Here is a 23,056-nt window from a genome sequence, read left to right on the forward strand (position 1 = left end):
TTTCAGTTTGCAAACTCTCTTGACCCTTAAAGCATTGTGTGTTTGGTATTTTATGTGTTGATGTGGTTGCCTGAAACCATCATGGTGTAAACTTTACTGTCTTTGGTATTTAAATCAAATACCCTATTGAATGTAGGCCATAAATATTCAGTGTAAACCATATGCATTCATCCATGATTAAAAAGTAGGTTTTATCCTTGGTGTAGAGTCTTCTCGTGGATAGAGGTCCTAGGCTCATCAGTATACTTTCTGCATCTGAAACGCTGTGCTCTGACTTTCAGCACGGGGCAAAGATCCGCTCTCTAACGGAGTACATGCAGAACATGGAGCTGAAGAAGAGGCAGCTGGAGGACAGCTACGACTCTCTGAGCGAGGAGCTAGCCAAACTCCAAGCTCAAGGTAGAGTAACATCATTACTGTAAAATACTGAAGTACAATAGTAGCTCCCTCCATATATTAATCCAGTGAAACACCAAAACATAAATAACCAGTGAAAAAACAAGACTAAAAGACTACAGTCATGCTAGCAGCTGTGTGAGGCTGTACTCAAGTGCAGTGAAGCTTTGAACTTAATGCTAATGTTAGCATGCTAACTTGCCCAGAGTGACAATGCTAACATGCTAATGTTAAGCGGATATAATGTTTACTATTTCCGCATCTTAGTTTAGCGTGTTAGCATGCTAACAGTTGCTAATTAGCACTAAACATAACTTAGCCTAGAGCTGATGCTCATGGGAAATATAATTAGATTAGCAGGTATTTGTACATAAACAAAAGTGGTGCACAAATTTAAATTTTGAACTGATGATGCCATTAGATGAAAAGCAAAGAGATCACCCAAGACTAATCCTCTGGGGAACATGAATGTCTTAACCAAATTTATATTTTGGCAATCCATCCAATATTTTTTAACACGTCACTCAAAACCACAAATGTCAGCTTCGTGGCAGCACTAAAGGTAAAGTCCAAGGACCACAAGTCAGTAGGATTCATCGTTAGGGAACCATGAACTTCTGTACAATTTTTTTTTCCTAATCCATCAAGCAGATGTTGAGATATTTCATCGGATAAGTGAAAATTTTGACCCGCTGTTGGTGCTAGTGGAAAAGTCATTACATCAACAGGTGGAAGGTCATTAGGATTCATCCTCAAGGCACCATGAATGTCTTCAATATTTCATGACAATCCATCTAAAAGTTATTAAGATATTTCAGTCTGGACCTAAGTGGTGGACCAACAGCCCATCCATAGAGCCATGCCACTACTGTGACTAAAAAGACAAAATAGCAATTTGAGTATAATCTCAGCGGGCTACTCAAAAATACTTAGAAATGTTGAAATACACAGCCAGCACATTTGTGAAAGTATATTAATCAAGCTTTTAGGTGAGATCTATCCAAACCAGAAGTTCAATGATTAATATTGCACAAGCACGGTCAGATCACTACATATAAAATATACAAGCACTGTATTTGCAGTAAGAGTGTTTTCCTCAGGCTCAGGCTAACAAATTTTACCTACGTGATTGAAATACCAATCCAGGAGCAAGAGAGAAGACTGTAACTGAAGGAGGAAAATACCAATATGGTCAGACAAGCAAAACAACAGATTTATGGTTGATAAATCAGGCAAAATGCAAGGCTTCAAGAGCAAATCCAATCAACATTAAAACAGTCAGCAAAACAAGTCTATGCTCAATATAAATTCGAATAAAGTGGAGGTTTAAAGTAGCAAATTCTTTCAACTGAAACACTCAAATTAGGATGACATGCCGAAGGAATTGAAATGATAAATGATGATTTGCTAAACACTGTGACATTCTCACCCACTGCACATTGAAGGGCAATATTTAGACTGATCTACATTGTAAATCTTGCTGAGTTGCTGACTTGAGATGCCAAAGTCAAATTTAAGGTTAATGTTCTGACTCAGTAAAACAAAATCAGGTCTGGAAAAAGTAAAATGTACAAAGACAACAAATCTATAACTGCGTGTCAGCTCCACCAAGCTAGAAATGCCTCTCTGCTTAAAACCATTTTATTGGCTTCAAGGGAGATTTTTTGCCTGAGCCAGAGGCCTTTCCATCCTGTCAAGAGAGAGAAAAATGGGGTAAATGCTGACGAAGAGCTTAGGCTTCCAAACATTTCACAGCACCAGGATGAATAGATTAATGTTACATTTGAAATTTGTGCGCGGTCCGGCTAACTGCAGATACTCCCAGGACACTGACACAATTCACATACCAGGCCAAAGGCAATGTAAGTCATTCTTCCTGCGGAGTCCCAGAGAACTGCATTAAATAACCGGTGGATTTAAGGGTAGGTAAATCGATTTTGGCCCTACAACACGCCTGAGCCAGGCAGTCTTCGAGTCATTACAGAAGTAGATACTGTAAATACAAAATGCTGCAGGTCATGTTGATCACACAGCCTGGTGCGAGGTGGAGAGCTCATAATTTCATCATCAGACACCAGCAACAGCAGTGAGTCAATAACAGATCAGATCAGCAGTACACAATAGCTGTCATTTGCAACAATAGATAAAGGCATGACTTGGATCACGCTGACCTCGCTGTCAACACCAAGCCCCAGCACTGCTGTGCTGTCAAAGTCAGGTCACTGTAACCTCTTTCTATGTCAGTGTGTTACTCTCTTTTATCTGTCTGCCTTTCTCTTCCTCTTCGTTCCTCTCTATTTCTTTCTGTCTCGGTTTCTCTCACCATCTAACTCCCAATGTCTACTCTCCTGAATGTGTACGTGTGTTTCAGAGCGCATGTCACAGATGACCAGGGGGGAGAATCACACGTCTGTCCAGGATTGCTGTGATATAAAGGTAGTCATGACTACAGTGACAGCAACTTAGTGTAATGACCTTTTATCTCGCCGCCTCAGCACTCAGCTAACTGCAGGTGTGCATATGTGGATGTGACGTGGGTGTGTTTAATTGTGACGGTATCCATTAGTGTGCATTCATGTGTCAGTATGCTGTGTCTGTGCTGGTACATGGGTTCATGAGTGCAAGTGTTTCTGCATGTAAACTACTGCGGGGCTGCAATCAACAGATGAATCGATTTAAGCAACGGTTTTACATTTTAGGAAATACACATAGTCACGTTTTCCCTGATAGTAAGATGAGAAGGTCCATGCCACTCTCATGTCTGTATGATAAATATGAAGCTACAGCCAGTGGCCGAAAGAAGCATTTTTCCCATACACAAACACTGGAAAAGGGTGAATAGATACATTTTTCTGAATGTCACAAACTTCATGGAAAGACTCTTTTCATGATCAGAATTTGATTCATTTGGTCCAATATAATTTGGAAAGTTTGAAAGAGCCATATGAGTAATTTATTTTATCCCATTCATACCCGGAGCCAAAAGCAAGTCAGCGGGCTCAGCCAAAGAAAGCCTCAGGCACACATGGTCTCAACTTACTCGACTGGAGAGGGACTCTCCTAAGCTCTATGGGCCCAAAAATGTGGAAAAATGGAGAATTGTAATTTTTTATGCTATGATTTTTATATGGGTTAAAAAAACAAGTTATTAAGTGTTAATCAGATTTTGTTACCTTTAGACGGAGCCAGGTTAGCTGTTTTCCAGTCTTTACCCTAAGCTAAACTAACTAGCTCCTGGCTACACCTACATGAAAGTGATATCAATCTTCTTAAGAAACCAAATAAGCATATTCCCCCAAATATTGAACTATTTCTTTAATGTCAGAAAACAGTGAAAAATGCCCATCACAGTTTGCAGAGCCTAACGTGATATCTTCAAATAGCTAATGTCAAATGAACAGTTCAATTTACTATGAAAAAAACCCCCAGAAAAAAGCATCAAATCCTCACATTTTAGATGCTGGAAATGGCAAATGTTTGGCATATTTCTTTGATAAATGACTTACTGGATAATCAAAATTGTTGACGTTTTTGTCAGAATATCTGTTATCAGTTAATTGACAAATCATTTCAGACCTAACGTGGTCAGATTAACCTATTTAGGTGCCCTGGGTCAAAAATTTATAAATGGGCCTCTGTTTGTGTTACTTCCAAGTTCGCATCACATACACTGCACACAGCACATTACAGACAGCAGATTCATTATATTTTTGCGCAGAAATCCCCAAACCAACCAGTGTACTGGAATACTACGAGGCCATGTTCTGTATGTCGGATAGGTTGTAATACTTGATTAAAGAACTTTATTTAGGAAAATGCACCATGTGGCCAGGATGCAGTCGAAAATAAATAAAGGAACTACATTTTGATGCAAGACAAAGCCCCTTTACAGACATAGTCAGGGGATCATGTAATAATGCAGCACCCAGTTGATATTTTACTTTAACGGTGCAAATTCCAAATTACCAAACACCAACTGATACATAGAGAACCTAGGGTTTTTTAGGCCCCTGGAGGTCTGGGGCGCCAAAAGAGTCTTCTTTGCGTAGTTGGTAATCCAGCCTTAAAGTTAGCATGCGACGCATGCAGTTTTCAGCTATTGAACGCTCCTGTACAGCTGCCAAAATTTGTTGTTTTTCATTACCTGCTTGTATTTGTGCACATGTTCATGAGTGTGTTTTTGCATGTCAGTGTGTGTGTATTTGTGTTTGACATGCTCCAGTTTCATTAGCCATGTCTCACTTCATTCTCAATGGCAGAGTATGACACAACCTGCTGTTTGTTAATGTGTGTGTTCAATGCCCATGTGACCTTACATGTCCACATGTGCACTGGTGTGTGTAATAGCTCCTCTCTCATTATTTTTTCATTTTGTTTTCCTTTTGTTCCCACCTCTGGGTATAACTTCCCTCTCTCCTCTCGCCCATTATATGTACTGTGTATGTCTCTCACCCCCTCTTGTTGCCCATATCTCAGAGGGCTCTGGAGCAGCAGATGGAGTCACACCGTGAGGCACACAGCAAACAGCTTGGCCGCCTGCGAGACAAGATCAATGAGAAGCAGAAGATCATTGATGACTTAACTGAGTCAGTACTTCCTAATTGTAATTCTTCACCCTCTCTGATTTACAGGCTCTCCAAACAGAGAGACCACAATAGAAGTTCTCAACATGCATTTATAAGAGACGTACAGGAGTATTTTAAAGCAGAGATATCAATGCAACAAAGTATAAAGATCATAAAACATCATGGAAAAAGAATATTTAGTTCCATATTTGAGACGAGACTGTGGCACTATCCACTGCAGGTCATACATGTTTCCAGAGGCAGCATACCAACTGTCGGCTGTCTGTGGGCTCAAATCTGAAATTCAATTCTACCCTCATAAGCAGTGTGAAAATGCTAAAATTGGGGATACATGGTCTCAGTAGTTGAGTTTTCAAAAAATGTAAGCCCTGTTTTAGCTGTAAGAGGGGCTGAAATCAATATGTGTGGGCAGCTTACATGGTGAAGAAACTGCAGTGTGGGAGGACTTTAAAAAACGGACTGCTGCTGAACCTCAGCGTGTGGAGCCTATGGGCTGGTTTCGGCTCTTTGAAAAGAGGCCCCTCCAGGTGCCCTGTTTTGAATATGTTCTGTACCCGACATGACCATCTGGGGGGGAGACTGTCGGGCAGACCCACTGGAGGGACTAAAGTACATTTCCCAGCTGGCCTGGGAGTGTCTGGTAATAGCCAAGGAGCAGCAGCAGAAGACATTTGGGGCTTCTCTGCTTGTCCTGCTGACACAGCCTGATTTAAATAAGCAGCTTGAAAATGGATGGATGGATGGATGTGACTGAGGTAGAAAGCATCTGTAATAGGAGCAGAGTGGCCCTCCAGATCCTTTAAAAACAGAGTAGGAAAATCATGGATACAATAAATGTTCTCCCAAGATTCAAAGATCAGAGGAGAGGAACAAAATTAAAAACGGTTAAAATTTAGGGTACACACACAATGCTTGTGTGGCTATTTCAACTCTTATGTGATGTTCGGGCAAAAATAAATTCTTACCCTGCATATAAAAATGGTGCCTCTTCATCCTTTTTGCTCCTGCTGCTTTTAAAATCCTCGCACACCACTGAGCTGGAGCTTTTCACCTCAGACTCGGGACAGACAATCTGTTTTTCACATGTGACAGTGAGGTGGTAGCAATCATCTTATTTTTACATTTACATTTACTCATTTGGCAGATGCTTTAATCCAAAGAAACTTACAAGTGAGGCAATTTATGGTTCAGTTTCTTGCCCAAGGACACTTTGGCACACGGACAGGAGGAGCCAGAGATTGAACTGCCAACCCTGCAATCAGTGGACAACCTGCTCTACCACCTAAATGAGTTCCCCTAAAAAAAAATGATGAACTGAAGATGAATGATGACATTTTTTTTTCAACCCAAATATCTCAAAACCTCTCTGATGACTTCCTGTAAAATTTATTGTGAATAGGTAAATAAACAAAATACATAGTGGTTAAATTCTAATATCCCTGAGTGAATCAGTTTTCACTTTTTTAGCTGTAACCAGAGGCAGCAGCTGGAGCTGGAGCAACTGCACGATGACTTTGAACATCTCAGGAGCCAAGAGCATCACAAGAGCCGGCAGCTGGAGGAACTGACGTAAGTTTCTGCTTTACTGTCCTGGCCAGCTTCAAACGCTTCACCATATGGAGCTCTAGGGGCGAGCTGCCCCTTTTGATTCACTTCTTCCATGTCTCTCTGTCATTGGTCTTCCTTTTGTCTATTTATTTTCCTCTTGCTCTGCAGCTCTGACATATCTGACTATTTACAATATGCGTCTCCCTGTGGAGTAATACAGTCCAGCAGACTGTGGCTGAAATTAGGTGAAGGCTAACCCTTTTAATCCTCTTTTTGCCTCTTTGTCGTCCTCTTGCTGTCTTAATCCGTTATGGAGTTTTGGAACAAGGTAGCAGCTGGTTGCTCATAGGCGTCTTTCTGCACTGACCTTTGCAGCATATTGCATCAGATGGCAGTTGGGTAACAGCCCGCGAGTGGGGCACCCAGAGCATGCTGCGTTTGTTCTTTGTTCATGAATTATTCCGGCGAGTATGTGGTAATCATTCTGGAAAACAGAAGCTCATTTTGAATTTTCCATCTATCTGTCTGACTATCTGTCCATCTATAGATTTCTCCATGAGCGACATGAGCAGTCGAAGCAGGACCTCAAAGGGCTGGAGGAGACTGTTGTAAGTCATTATTTGCTGTTACAATTCGCTCTCTCAGAGGCCACTTAACCACTAAGTACTCTCTAACTGCTTTAACTGCACCATTTCCTTTCTCTTCATACTATAGGCTCGTGAGCTCCACACCCTGCACAACCTCCGCAAGCTTTTTGTTCAAGACCTCACTACTCGAGTTAGAAAAGTAAGCTACACAATGCACTTCAAAGCCTTACTTCGCCACATATAACCTGTACCTAGAACGTATGCAAATTACTTTTTTGGAAGTACAGCACTTGCGATGGTAGTGTTTTTTTTACACAATGCTAAAAGATCTCTACTGTTTCTCTTGACAGAGTGCAGAGATGGAGCCTGATGATGCTGGTGGATATATCACCCAAAAACAGAAGATTTCCTTTCTTGAAAACAACCTGGACCAGCTTACAAAAGTTCACAAACAGGTAACAACAAGCAGCAGATATATAACTGTAAATTCTAGTGACTGATACAGAAAATAACCTCTGCCTCTTTAAAAATTTGGGAAAATCATCTGGTTTCCCTCAGCCTGGAACTTCACATGAAAGTCTCCCTAAAAAACAGAGCAGCAGGAGGTTTTAAACCATGCTTCCTTCAGGGAAAGGAATCCACGCAACATATAACTGTTTTTACAGATTTACAGAACACAATGAATTCATCCTCATGCAGGTGCATAGAAAAATTCAAAGTCTTTGTCCTCTCTCTAGCTGACACACAAAAACTCTCAAAAGCAACAAAAAGATTAGCCATAAACATACACACACTTCAAATCTTTCTTTGATATACCTAAGTGGACCAGAGCAGTGGACTAAGTGCTGATGAGCTAAACGTTCTGCAGACTGGCACATATACCCAGACTGACAGATTGGTGAGAGCTGCACTGCAGCAGTTTGTCAGGCAGAGAACCAATTCTGATGTGGCTGCTGGGAGACCCCCATCCTATCCACCACCTGCTGATACTGTGAGATTGGAAGACTAAAATCATTGCCATAAATCAGCAAACTCTCAGTGGGAAGTGATAAGGCTCCCAAAGACAGGAAGTGGACAGGGCACTGGGGCTACATATGAGTTTCTCTGCCCCTGCAAAGATATAATAATGTCTGTCTGTCCATCGATCTATCCGCACACACAAATCTGTCATGATTTCTCTTATAAAGTCACTTATCTCCTCAATGAATCTTGCCTCCATTTTCAGGTTTTTCTTTCAAAGTCACTCACCAACAAACAACAAACTAGCACTACCGAGCTTCAGGTGGACCCATTGAATTTCCAAGTCTTTTGCTTGCTATGGCCTTTAGATAAATTTATCAGCTTGCTAAACCCTCAGGTCTTGTACTCAGTATCTCTGCAGGGTATGTATTAGTCTGATCACGTAGCAGCAGACTCTCTGTATTTAAGGTGCTCAGTCATGGATTTTTCCTGTTTACCTTTCCCCAATGGGCTGTCCACTGCCAGTCATTACATTTCCCATGATATTGTCAGCAATGTAAAATCAATAAACCTGCTCATTTATTTTGATTCATGCACATCACCGTATACAAAAGGATAGCGTTATCTAGAAACACCCTGTGCTATATTTTACATTACAGCACTAGTTTTTGTCCTGTTTTTACAATAACAGTCATTAACACATATTGTACCTAACCATACTTTTTTGTCATTTGAGGAAGTTAGACCATTATATGGTCAAATAACAGAACTCAGAAACAGATACATGCGTTAATAGAAGAAAATCACTTTATTAATTCATTTCAGTCTTAATTGTCCCGGAATATGGGTATCAATCAAACATCTTCTGCTAGCAAGTGATGCAACGCTGAAATTGATAAAATTGGTTTGTTATGCTGTGTCCTCCTTGTTAACTGACTGAGGTATGTTTTTAATAAAACATTCCAGCAACTACAGTTAATGATAACTGTATCTGAACAGTTAATCAACGTTAATTACCTATGTTCGCCTGCGTTCGCTTGCTAGCTTAAAGTCAGAACCCCTCAGAAAGTTTTGTGAGAGGCAGTAGCTACTGTGACAAGACTTCCTGTTTTCATTGTGAAATTTCATTGTGCAGTGGTATTAGTCAATGGTCGCTGGTGTAGGCATATGAACGGGAGTAAGTGTGTATGTAGCTAGCTGGTAGGCTGGTCCTAGTCCTCAGTTTGAGGTAGTTCAGCATGGACAATTTTCCCATCAGGTGACTGACGTTCCTCCATTCCTATTCTAGCCCCCTACAACTCTGTGTTGTACTCTTGGCAAAGGGGGGTGTTAGAGAGGAATCCAAGAGAAAGCTTTTCCGGTGGAAGTGGTCAAACAAATTCGAAAAATAGAGAAATCAAATTCATATTCTTGCCCTTACAAATAAGAGCAAAAGAGCAAATAAGGACACAAGTGCTTCACAAGTTGTATTCAGAATTTTTTTTTTTTTTTTAAATTAAACTTTCCAGTCACTAACTTTTTCTGTAAATGTTGCATTTCATTCATTTCATTTCACTCCTTAGGAATACTGTATATGTGTTCTTGTGTGTGTTACAGCTGGTGCGTGACAATGCAGACCTTCGCTGTGAGCTTCCAAAACTGGAGAAACGTCTTCGGTCTACAGCTGAGCGAGTCAAGGCGCTGGAGGGTGCGCTGAAGGAGGCGAAGGAAGGAGCCATGAAGGACCGCTGCCGCTACCAGCAGGAGGTGGAGCGAATCAAAGATGTGATGAGGGCCCGCAATCCCTTCCGCCGGCCCCATGCCGCACAGATAGGTAACACATACGCCTCACTCACAGACCTAACCCTTTCAATACAACTCAACAGACATAGTAAGCCAAACATTACATTGCATGGCTGTAATGTGACTTTACATTACCGAGTAGTGCAGTCTAATTTCCCTGCAGTCAACTGAATAACTTCCATCAAAACAAATACCATACAAACCCTAGTTTCAACAAAGCATATTTCATCAAAGTATCAATCTTACAGCAACAGTAAAAGTAATCTCAAATCAAGACAGATAAAGACAAATGTCTGTTATTCTATAAGATTCATATCAGTTATTGTAGGAACTATTCTAAAAATGAAATTCAAAAATGTAAATGTTAATCCTCTCCACCACGTGTTAGGTTCCATATGTAAACACTCTCGTGTATCTGGCCATTATATTTCATCTACTTCACATCTTATATGTGCCCTTGCAGTTCACGGTGAGAAAAATCTTTTGACGTGGAGCAACCATCCGTTTCATATCTCTGTTGTGATTCCTCACAGGCACACACATCCACTGTTGGATTTGCCCCCCCCCCCCCACTGCTCTGAGATTACCTTCCTTCCCCTTACCAGATCACCATTTCTCATACACCTGCATGAGTGAGCTGCTGTCCCTCTCTGACGGAGTTTTCTGTACCAATCTTGTTCCATATTCAGCAACAGAAACTACCAGAAACTCAGGTTCACCACTGTGGAACACATAAATATGTTTGAGAACTGATACAAACTAAATTCATGTGTTACGTAGCCATAAAATGAGAGAATATGTATGAACATACCAACATGCTAAAATTTATGAAACATTTACACATTTACACAATAAACATGCTCTCCCTGGGAGAAATACAATTGATTAGAAAAACTGTGTAATCCATATTGGTCACTAACTCACTTCATCACTGGCTGATCTTAAGATAATTGCTATTATACGTTTGCACTCTGTGTGAAATGAATGAGAGACGTTTATGCATTGTGAGAAAATGAGCTATTGATTTCAGAGTATTATTAGAACAACTTTAAGATTTTCATTTTAGGATTATACCAAAGCATCTGTGATATTGTGCTGCATATTAATAATATTCTCAGTGTTCCGGTCCCATTAAAAATGTTGTATTGTGCCACAGTAGACTATGAAGCACTAACCCCTTAAATAAACAAATGTGATCTTTTTTTTCTTTTGTTGATGACTGGATCAATCAGTAGATCAAACTCTGTTATCGCCTACAGCCAAGCCTGTGCGTCCTGGCCACTACCCATCCTGCTCTCCCACCAACCCCTTCTTCATCCGAAGCTACAGCGATCACCCCACTGCCCTCTGCAATGCAGTTTTCCACAACAGCAACAACCAACAACAAGCAGCTGCTTCCGCTGCGCCTGTATCACCGGAGAGTGAGCCCCGGTTACCTGAGGCCATCTCCAACAGGAACAGTCCCGTCAAACACCTCGACTCCCAAAACAACGACACACACAACAACAGCGCTCAGAACAACATGTAAGTAAAAACAGTTACATGTGGCCAATCGTTGAGTAATAAACCCCGTGTGATTATGACAGCAGACCTTTGTACCCAATGGTTTGGACTACTCTTATTTCAAGGTCCACTTACTAGCTTTTTATGCCTCAGAGCTGCCAACAGCCATAGCCGTGTTTTCGGGTTGTCCATCCGTATGTCCTAGTCTCATGAACATGATATCTCAGAAATGCCTTGAGGGAATATCTTCAAATGTGGCTTAAACATTCACTTGAACTTAAGGATGAATCATTTAGAATTTGGTGGTCAAAGGTCAAAGTCTAAGGTCACTGTGACCTCACAAAACACGTTTTTGGCCATAACTCAACAATTCGTGTGCTAGTTGTAACAAATTTCACACAAATGTCTAATAAATGGACTGCACTTATATAGTGCTTTTCTAGTCTATCGACCACTCGAAGAAACTTTACAATGCATGTCTCAGTCACCAGGTCCCACACACATTCAAACACTGAAGGCGCAGCATCGGGAGCAGTTAGGGATTCAGTGTCTTGCTCAAGCACAATTCCACACACTCTCTGGAGGAGTCGATTACTAGATGACCGTTTTACCTCCTGAGCCACGCTGCCCCATAACATAAAATGGTGAAGTGATGACATTTTATATCCAAGAAGTCAAAGGTCAATTTCACTTTGACATCATAATGTTTCTGGCCATTATTCATCGAACAGAAGGGGAGATTGTGACCATATTTCACAGTTGGTAGGATACTTAATTAAGTCTCAACAGACAGGGTTGGCAGAGACATACAACTGCAAGTCGTTAATTCTAGTTCCCCTTGCTTTCAACCACGTCTCACTTTCTTTACTTCGGATTTAGTTGTGTAAAAAAATAATCTTACCTCAGGTCCACTTATTAGCTTTTTCCTGGAGCTTTCAACCAGATCTTATGTATTTGACTTTCGACATAGTATCTTGAAACATTTTCTTGAATTCAGGTCTTACTTACTAGATTTTTTCTGATGCTTTCAACCACATCCCACCATCTTCATCTTGAACGTAGTAGTTTGATAAAATAATCATAATTAAAGGTCCACTCACTTGCTTTTTCCATTGCTCTCAAGTGTATCTCACTTTCTTGACTGGGGGAATAGTAGTTTGACAAAATAATTTTAACTCAAGGTCCTCTTACTAGCTTTTTGTAAGGTCTATTTACAAGCTTTTCCCTGTGCTTTTAACCACTTTGTTGACCTTGGGCATAGAGGTTTGACCAAATCATCTCAACTTAAGATTCACTTACTTGCTTTTTTCCATAGCTTTCAACTGCAGAACAGTTGTCATGACAAACATCCACTAATGAAGAAATGAAGTGGAAAGCTCTGGAAAAGGCTAAAAAGTGGACTTTGAACAAAGATGATTTTGTCAAACTCCTATTTCCAAGGTCAAGAATGAACATTCACTCTTCGTGTTGGTTAGTTTATAGCTATGAAAGTTAGTGTATTCTATTACTGCTGTATCTGCAAATAATCTGTGTTATGCATTATATTACCCTGCTTTTTGACATTGATTTATTATTTTGTGGCTGAGTGAGCACTCTGGTCCTCTTCTGCTTTCAGTTTTTAATTACAATTTTATTTTGTTTAATTCACAAGGATCGAGATTTTGAAACAGAACTTCCACAGCTACACTGACATAAACAACTATTTCTGCGGTTTGCAGGTTTCCAGGTGAACCAGCGAGCCACGTAGACAACAATACTGCCGAGATGCTTGATTCAGAAAACGGTGAGCTCTACTCAGATAAAGCCTGTTAAAATAATGAGAAATATAATGATCACGATGATCAGCAGGGGTAAATTCACTCATCTTTATGACCGTTTTTTTAGGGATTGCCATTATGCCATCATACCAGCCATTACGTTTGAATGTTGTTTTATATACTTTTACAGAATTCTGGCGGTTAAATTAGTTTACAGTAATTACCCTGCTGCTATGATAACAGGTCTGCCAGCTGTTTCTTCTTTGTTTTGTTTTGTTTTTGTTACTTGTTGCTTTCATCTTTGTGTAATGGGCTTGTAGTCAGCGGATTTAACTGTAAATCTGAGCCTTTGGTGAGTGGGGAGCAGGGTTTCAATATAGGTCAATGGTCTCTGCATGAAGTGTCCAGATATTAATGGGATACTGACTGTCCTGTATGAAAGTTCGCCAAGAAAATGTTCAGTTCATTATGGGATACTGCTGCTGCTTGAGGCTTTTGTGCGTCTTCATATTTGTGTGTGAGTGTGTGTGTGTGTGCCTGCAGCCATCAGCAGCAGACTGGAGGAGATAGATTAGGCTTACAGTGTCATTACTCAGCCAGACAGATATTCGACTAGACAGGCTGAGTTACCACCTCAGCCCCTGGCCCAGCGGTGACAGTTGCAGGGTTGTGTAACAACACCACACCTCTTTGATTCTCCAGGAATATCAATAAAAGTCAGAAACAGGATCAGAGCCAATATTTCAATCTGCTGCAACAGTACGTGCCTTTTATTAAACATCAGATATCGCAGATATCACTCTTGTCCCATTATCCCTCAAAGAACTAAATCAGGCTGGATTTAGTTATTGCTTCCCATGATGCTGTTTCTGCCAACAGAAAGAACTTTTTGGGGGAGAACACTGATATCTGTCTCTTTTTTGGCAAGAAATGCTCACACTCAATACTGGCAGTTGTTCAAATGCTATGAGCCATCTCAAGATATTTGTAAATATTTGTACTGTTACGGCTAAAATTAATTTTTATTCAGTTCAATTTTGTTTTAATATTTTATTTAACACTTTTCCCCTAAATGGACACATGACATTTTGGAATGAAAATATACTATAATGTTTTCTGAAGTCGCACTAATCTGTGCTACGAATTTCAATAAGAGCTTATGGGAAAGTGTAAAAGTCAAAGCCAAAAAACTCATTTTCTGCTGAGGTGTAGCCTTGGCAGTTTTTTTTAGGGGGGGGGGTAAGATTTTTATTAACTGTGACAATATTTTTTTTCTATTTAAGAGATTAAACTCAGCAGCCTTATAATCCAGTCAAGCATGAGGTCCCATTTTTAGTCAGCAACTCATCAAACTGCACACAAATTAAGTGAACTCGCTGCCATGAATAACAATGAATAAATTCACACAGACCTCTCATTTGCTGGAGATTGAGAAACAATCGAAGCTTCTTGATACAGTTGGTCTGGGTGTCAATATGCTGTGTTACATAACAAACCAAGGGAACATTTTGTGAAATTAATATCTGTCAGGATAGTTCAGGGAAAGCACAGGTCTCTAAGGACTGTAAAAATACTGTAGCTGCTAGAAGTTGGAAGAGTTTTGACACAGCACAAAACCTTGGAAAGTTAATATAGTTTATTAGACTCCCCAGAATGTAACTCTGATTGGTCTAACTGTAATGACAGCTGTTAGGAGGCTTGAGCTTTGCAAGGAAGCTCTCTGGATGGGAGCTTTTAACACTTGTGGTATTTTGTTTTTGTTTTGTTTTTTATTAGGTGTAAGAGCAATAGAAGTGGTAGAAGTGAGACTATCCTCATCAGAGAAATGACGGCATTTGTCACTTGTTCAAACAGAGCAAAATGACCCATGTTTACATTCACAGTTTTACATATAATGTCCTCACTAGAATAACGGCAGCATTGACCATTTGTTCAACTGGTGTGAAATGAACTACAGTATGTTTACTGTATGTTCACTAGCAAATGTTCTTAAACCACTGCGGAAGCTTTTGGGGGGGGTGGTTAAAAAAGGTATAAAGACTCCAACCAACAGTTAACACTGGTTTCTTTTAACTATGACAATTTCATTATTTACTAACCTTAGCCGTGTAATTTTAGTTGCCTTAACTTAAAAAAACGTGCTGCTGCTGTATCCTTGCCTTACTGACGGGGTCAGTAGATCGGTAAAATGCTCATACGGGTTGTTTTTAAATGCACTGACAATCACCCTATTTAGTCATTTACAGATAAGGACTTGAGGCACATTATGCAGCTGCTAGTTCCAAGGTTGTCTATCTTCAATGGCTTTGTGCTGTTTCAACTAAAAACCCATAAGTGTCTGTGACAAACCCACCTCTTCTTTAATTTACACACCACCAGCCCCTCCTCACTGTGCACCTGCCTGCCTCCTTATGCACCTCTTTCTGTCCACAGGAAACACCACAGATATCAATGACAACAGGTAAGACTGGTGCACCCTATTTGATTACAGCAAAACACCTACTGCTATTTCTTGCTGTCTTAGTGCAGGCTTTCATGTTGTCATGTCGGTGTCGGGGTGGACACTCTAAAGTGTAACTTGTGTATGATATTGAAGAAACCAAATCATTTTAGGGTTTATTTTCAATGTTCTATAAAGGACTGAAGGTCTTGAAATATTCCCTTTAAGTTAAAGATAATGAGCTGTAATTTAATGTCGAAGTTAGAAGTGATTAACTTCATACCTCTAGTAATGTATGCTCGATGATTGTCAGTTATGGGCACTGCCACATTCACCCTGCATGCTCTGACCCCCCTTGTTTTTTAATTACTGTAACACCACTGATTTGCCTCCCTCACTGCTCTGTCTTTCTACTCCATCGCTGCCCCCTTGTTGCTGCCACTGCTACTGCTACTCCTGCTGCTGGTGGTGGTGGTGGTGATGCTGCGGCGGCCTGTGATTCTGGTGTGTTGCGTAGCATGTGTCTGAATGTGAATTCTGTGTCCAGAACCGACATCTATGACAATCAGGACCCAGCCAGAATCTACGGCCTGCAGCCAGAGGCCTCAGCCAGCTAATAGTCCTGAGCAGGTAGGAAGAACTGAGAAACACACCAACAAGTATGGGATTTATTTGCTACAGAACACAGCTGCATGAATCAGAGGTCAAGAATGAGTCGATAAACCAATGTCACAGTCAACCTATTAACAATCAAAGTTTGTTCGACCGAATCTTATCCAGTATCGTTTGGAAATATCACCTTAGGGAAGAGCATTCTACTCATTGGGAAACCTATAAAACAGATGGATTCTTGGAAACCCAGAAGAAAAACTGCTATGAAACTATACAAGCAATTTCTCTCCATACATTGCTATTTTGTAGTTGTAGTTCTATTTGTTGTGGACCTGTGGACATAAATTCCTAAAAGGGTTGTCATTTATTTAATTTAAATTCATGTGAATGGAAATCCTGAGAACCATGTGCCCGTGTCACAAAAGTGATTTACCGTCACTGCTTGCATTCTAACGATTGCAACGTCAAATCTTCCACAAATGTGGCTTGCAAAATGTAGATAAATGTGCGAGACCTTGCTAACACAGTGGTCAGAAGTACTGTATGGCATTTCTTTTGGGTAGTGATACATGTTAAAGTTAAAAGGAGAGGAAATTAATGTTGCAAACTGCACCTTGTATGTTGAAACAGGCCCCTGGCCATTAAATAAAATGCTTTGGCCTTGGTAGTGCTACTTCAGGTGTGTTTTGGTCTGTACAAGACTTAATCTTCATGCAACCTTGACAAATTATACATTGTTTGAAAGCTCTAAGTCTCCTGATTTTATCTGTGGGAAGCCTTTTAGGATCCCCTTATCACTATGATAGTTGATGACATACAATTGGTTCAGACTTGTGGCTATGGGTCAAAAGTATTTTCCACACAAAAGGTCCTACTACAGGCTTTATATTTTCTTTTTTTATGTCAAAAGAATAAGTGAGCCAAAAAAAAACCCTTACATTTCTACCATGTTTGTGCACCTTTAACTTTAGTTCCGTACCTCTTAAATTCATTCTTTTTGTTTGAAAAATGTAAAGAGTAACCTTTCGAAGGGGACCAGGGCTATGACTGTAATCAAAAGAACTGAAGAAAAAGTTACCTTTCTATTTTGGGTATATTATTTTCAGGCTTGTCCACAAAAATGTGGATGTCTGGTAACAGGCTAAAATGGATATTCTAGATTGGAAACAGACCCTGTCTTATGGAACATCACTGTGATTTAGAGGCTATCTGGCCTCAGCTCTTTGGTGCTCTGGGAGTTTGCAGCTTTAAGCCGGCCAGCTGCCAGAGTGAACAAACAGATTTTTTTTTTCCACACTAAAAGTACCTACACTCACTGTGAGACACTTTACACAAAAATACCCAACAAACAACATCTGTCTTAGATCAACACTCTTTTTTGGAGAGGGGGGGTTACTTCATAAATCCCCGCTGAGACTTAAAGATTATACAATATTATGAATATTGCTTCTGGAAAGACCCATATGAGAACGTGGAATTAAATTATCTCTTCTTTTGGGTTTTGTTTCAGCCGACTACTTTTGCTCTCACGGGGTTTCATTTGGTTGCCTGATACATAGTCACACCACTTGTTACAGGACGACAGAGTCAATTGACCTCTTTTGGAAACTTCAGACTTAATTTTCAGAATTCATTTAATAATAATTCAAAACATAATCACTTTCTACTTTAGGTCAAATGCAAGTCTATGCAATATGCTGACAATATAACACTCAACCTGGACTGCAGGCTGAGGATGACATTGTAAGTTTTATATGATGAAATATAAAAGTTTAATACAACTTTTCAAGTTCTATAAGACGTTATAAAGTTTTCTGCAGAGTAAATATAAATTTTGCACAGTGCTGCTGAATCTTATATCCTATGAAGTCTAGACCTGGCCCCAGAGTGCTCCGTGCAGTTCCCAAACACAACTGACTCTCAGTGTAGACACCAGAAATAAAATCACTCTAGACGTGTTCCTTCTGGCAATGTTAGCATGATTCACTGGCTGCTGTCTCTTCTGTTCTGCCATCTTTCGCTCTCCCTGTTTCTCTAAAATGTGTCTGACTGTCGCTCTTACTTCCTTTTTCTCTGTCTCTCTGTCTCTCTCTCTCTCTCTCCAGGCAGACGTCTTTTTCTGAGGCCTCCTCTGGAAATCTGCATGCCGCCGATCACAGTCCTCCCATACTCCCCTTCCTCTCCCATCCTCACCTATTGTAAACAGACCTCAATCTCCCCTATCCCTTTTCCTCCCCCTGCTTGCTCCTCAGCCACCTGTTCTCCTTCCTGTTCTATGAAGTGTGGGGTTTATGTGGGTATCAGATTGGCAAGCACTGCATCTCAAATGCTTGACCTGCCAGCTTACACCCATATTGCTGCTGCACCCCCTCCCCCATGACTTGGAATACAAAGGGACCACAAATAGAAGGGTGGAGAAGAGAAGTTGCATTGTTATAGGTAACCACTAGGGTGTGCTGTTTGTCTCAGTGATTGAATCATGGTGGACATAAAATCAGTAGTTTAAACAGTAAACTGAATTTCGACTTATCATTATTATTATTAAACATGATTATGGATCAGAAAACTCCAAGTTAAACATGAAGACAGTGTGAACCTTGGACTCACTTTACTAATATTTTACATTTTGACTATGTTTGTTGATTTTTTATGATGGTTTTCAGCTTTTTTTGGAAAATACATGAAGGAAGAAGAAGGCTAGTAAGGCAACATTATCGTGAAATGTTTCAGTTTAAACACCAGTACAGAAGAGTCTCTGCGAATCAGTGTAAATGGCCATTACACCCTTAAAAATGAGTCGTGTCTGAAAAATAATACCAACAAATTCCAAGAAATTAATAACCAACAGTGCATTAGTCTGTTACTCAGTATCCTTTGACTTCCCCAACCTGTCTGTGGCTCTCAGCCCTGAGCCTGTTTGTTCCTACCGACGATGTAAATCTTTAAAAAAAAAAAAAAAGGGCCTAGAATACATTATTTCATGTTTTAAAAAGTGGATGAGGACTATAGTTTTTAGCAAACATTGCTCAACCTGGAGTAAATAGTGTATTCGTGAAGAAATATTTTCAGTCATGGATTAATATACATTTGGTGCTCAAGTGAGCATTTACAGCAGCAGCATGGTGTATGTGAGACTTACTCAAAATAAACTGCCGTGCCTGTGTTTATTGTAATGAAAAAACATGTTATCCAGTGCAACAATTGGGCTAATTGATGTGCACAATGTAACAGTTTTGTATTTTGGTACCCTTGCAGGATATATTTCAGATACCTACAGTAGATTCCGTATTATAATGTTTTTAGAGCAAAGTTCCAGTAATGACCTCTTGAATCTTGATGCTTCAGCTTCTTCTGATACTGACAATATGACACCAAGCACAGGGCACGCCAATGCCCTAAATAAAAATACTCAAATATCCGGTGGTTAACTTCTGCCACCACAGCATGTCTGACTTTTGTTACACATCACTTGCTTTAACGAGTATGAAAAGCAACTTCATCTGAACCATATGTAAAGACGAGAACACATTAACTCTGATTGTTTTTAAGAGACTGACAGTGTGTGTCGTGTGTAGTAAAGAGACTTCTAAGCTGTAAATTATCCCTAAAAAACTGCCTGACAGGGATTGTCTGTGAGATATTCAGTCATTGTCATGTCATCCAAGAGCATGGCAGAGTGAAAAAAAGGAACTGTGTAGCAACTATTTTTATACTGCTAGTTCTAGTTTGAAAGAAATCTATATATTATTTATCATTTGCTCTATTTTAAATGTTATTTATTTGCTATTCACTCTTATTTCATAGCAGTTGCTAAATCTGAAGCAATTCGCAGTCGTTTTGATGTGTAAATGTATTATTGTGAAATGTATTTCCTATACTGCAGAATGTTAAGGATTTCAAATTTCCAGTGTGTTGTCACTGAATGAAAATGGATGCAGGTATGCAGCTACCATTTCCAAAAAATGAATTTGTTTAGGAGATGACTAATACTATGGTTCTTTTTGAACCACCTCCGACTGAAACCAAAGCTCTGATTGTAGTGAGTCATGCAAAGAGGATCTTGCTCCATAATAGCATATATAAGCTCTGTTGGAGTCATGAGCCAAGGGTTACTGTAGGTTATCAAGAGCTGATACAGCTCCGTCTTATCCCTCTGACGCGCGCACACACACACACACACAGTAAGATGTAGCGCCTCATCAGCCAATGAGGTGTCTGACTTTTGACCCCGAAATACAGCTTTATGACATATCTATCTATCCTGTATTACTTGGGTGCAGTCCAAGTTATCTGAGCAGATAAACTGATTGACGGACAGTGCATTGGCACACTGATGGTCAGTCGCTCCACGCCGTCACGCTCGCTCTGTTGACCTCCTGATCAACCAGTCGGAATGGGAGAGTCAAGAGTGACAGTGGAGGGACCATGTCTTTGTGTGTACGTGCACGTGTGTGCGTGTGCGTGTGTGTGTGTGTGTGTGTGTGTTTTTGGAGAGAACAGGAGATGTCTCTGTTTAGCAAAGTCTCTTGCTCTTTGACTTTTAGCGATCATTGTAACAAAACAGAACAGTAATGCTCTAGGTCACAGCTTGCAAATTACTTATTAAATAATTACTGGGTATCATACTGGGTACAGGGAAAAAGCATATAAAGGGGTTACAAGTTTGTATTGAGGGACCTAGAAATAAATTACACGGTAAGTACTTTTTCAATTACTTGGTACAAACAGAACATGTATTAAATAATTACATAATAAGTAATAAATAAGTACATAAAGGGTACCAAAAAGTGTGGCCTAAATGCTCTTTTATAATAGCTATGTCATGAAAACACAGGGAAAAAAACGTTATTATAAATTTTAAAATAAAAATATACAAATAGACAAAACTATATTACTGTTCCCTAGTAATTTATCATTATTTTAAAAAACATATACAAGTGCTTCGTATTTAAATAGTTTTTAAAATTTAATTTCCCAAAAGTATATTTTATATCATTATTTTAAAATAAATTATACCATATCTAAAACAGTTTCAATATTGGCACTATTATCCTAATTTGTCTATATTGTTACTTAGTAATAACATAAATTAACCCTTTAATTATGAAATAAAAACTTAGTAATAAAAAAAATATTTTTAAAATACTTACTTTTTTTTCTAAATCCCTCTTAAACGCAAAATTCGTATCCCCTTATACTCGCACCTATACTGTAGTTACCCGAGTATTTTATTGATACCGTGTATATGCAAAATTATTACGCTGCAAAGTACCAACAGACTCATTATACTGAGACTTATTATAAATGCATGGAGCACTTTATCATATTGTTTTTTTAATGCTTTCCTTTTTTGTTCCTCTTAACCACCCTTTACTCTGAGTATCTAATAATGCAGCTGTTTGACTTTCTCCAAAGAGTGAAAAAAGGTCATTGAAGTTGAGTGTGTTTAAACAACCTATAGAAGCCGTGAGTTGAATGTGAACGGCCTCTTTTGTCCATCTGCTGTTAATCAGTGAAAACCACAAAGAAAACAACTATACTCCTGACATGCACTATGGTTAGATGACTGAGTGTAGAATTTATTTTTGGTCTTACTGTTCTGTTTGTCTTACAGTAATTGTAACCATTATGAAAATATTCTGGCCAGGTCAACAATGTGTGATACTGTAGCCTAAATATGCAGAAATAGAGCTATAACAAGAATGGTAACGTGGTTAAAAAAAAAAGACAGAGGCAAGATGTCTGTGTTTGTGCAAAATGTGTGTTGGTTGGTTTGTTTCTAGCGTGTGATCTAATGCATGCAGTACTCTCCTGTAGCTGCCGAGAAATAGTACTGTTATCTCATAAAAACTCCTTCCAATAAAGATGAAACTGTGTATATATCATTATAATACTGTCTTGTGATCACTTTACGATGTAAAAAAGATTTTTCCACTTCTATGTAATCAGTGAAATATTGTCCAAATGGAACAGTACATTGTAAATAAATCCAGATACACATACTAGCAGGCTGATAGAGAACCGGGAGAGTAAGAGCAGCTGTAGCAGTGTGATCAATCTCAGTGTCATCTCAGGACAAAGGAAATTAGCAGCTAAAACACTGCTCTTCATAATGTTACCTTGACTCTTGGTTAAACCTTTAGAAACAGTGCACAGTAAAAAGCAAAGAAAAGTAAACAAATCTACCTCACTGGTAAATCAGAGTTTGTCATAGGCTTGAGAGCACTAATCCTTCTGGGTCCTGGGCTGCTCTACTTATTGATTTGTTTTGGTTGAATGTCACTGTCTCACTGTTGGCTGATGTGTTTTTTCTCCCTCTCACAATAAGTCAAATCCCACAGAAAAACACAAAAGAGAGAGAAAAAAAACTTTTCATATCCAGATTGAGAAATCCCAGAATATCCCCATTATACATACATGCTAAAGTAGATACTGTACTTTGATTTTGTAAATGAATGAACAATCAGTATAACTTTATGCAGTTTTGTGCAAATTACATGATGATGCATTTTCAGTTTGAGTAAACTGATCATTTAAATTCTTGTGGCCACATGAAATGTATGTTTAGGAGCTTCATAGTCCTTTAGTCATTTTAATTCCCACACTGAAACCCACTTGAACACCGCATCTTGTAAAAATATTGCTAAATCTCGGTGTGAGATTTAAAAACTTCTGAAACAAGTAATGTTTGTCATGCACTTTCTGCACAGTTTAATTTTTTTAATCAGTCATTTCTTATCGCAACACCCACAAATTACATTCAATACAACAGGATGCCGATTACATTTCGAATGTTTAACCCAGCCACCCATCCACCCTCATCCCACTATAAAACCGTTGGCACATTTGTGGACAAATACGATGATGTAGAGCAAACAACGAGAA

General features: G+C 39.4%; 1 protein-coding gene and 1 long non-coding RNA gene across 2 annotated transcripts in view; one reads left to right on the forward strand and one right to left on the reverse strand.

Moving 5' to 3' along the window:
• Positions 1-21,600, forward strand: part of kif5ab (kinesin family member 5A, b) — a 64,096-nt gene extending 42,496 nt beyond the window's left edge. The window contains exons 17-29 of the mRNA XM_040116211.1: positions 282-399; positions 2,768-2,832; positions 4,873-4,982; positions 6,450-6,551; positions 7,078-7,138; positions 7,245-7,316; positions 7,468-7,572; positions 9,674-9,890; positions 11,119-11,383; positions 13,081-13,145; positions 15,553-15,580; positions 16,077-16,189; positions 18,277-21,600. Of these exons, the coding sequence (XP_039972145.1) occupies positions 282-399; positions 2,768-2,832; positions 4,873-4,982; positions 6,450-6,551; positions 7,078-7,138; positions 7,245-7,316; positions 7,468-7,572; positions 9,674-9,890; positions 11,119-11,383; positions 13,081-13,145; positions 15,553-15,580; positions 16,077-16,176 (1,308 nt within the window). The 3' untranslated portion in view covers positions 16,177-16,189; positions 18,277-21,600. The remainder of the gene's footprint in view (positions 1-281; positions 400-2,767; positions 2,833-4,872; positions 4,983-6,449; positions 6,552-7,077; positions 7,139-7,244; positions 7,317-7,467; positions 7,573-9,673; positions 9,891-11,118; positions 11,384-13,080; positions 13,146-15,552; positions 15,581-16,076; positions 16,190-18,276) is intronic.
• LOC120783312 lies at positions 4,857-6,262 on the reverse strand. The gene is made up of 3 exons (XR_005706326.1): positions 6,151-6,262; positions 5,948-6,054; positions 4,857-4,932 (listed from the first exon to the last, which is right to left on the reverse strand). It is a non-coding gene; the product is annotated as an uncharacterized LOC120783312 (long non-coding RNA).
• Positions 21,601-23,056: the final 1,456 nt, after the last annotated feature.

Source organism: Xiphias gladius, chromosome 21, assembly GCF_016859285.1.
Source record: "Xiphias gladius isolate SHS-SW01 ecotype Sanya breed wild chromosome 21, ASM1685928v1, whole genome shotgun sequence".
Lineage (NCBI taxonomy): Eukaryota > Metazoa > Chordata > Actinopteri > Istiophoriformes > Xiphiidae > Xiphias > Xiphias gladius.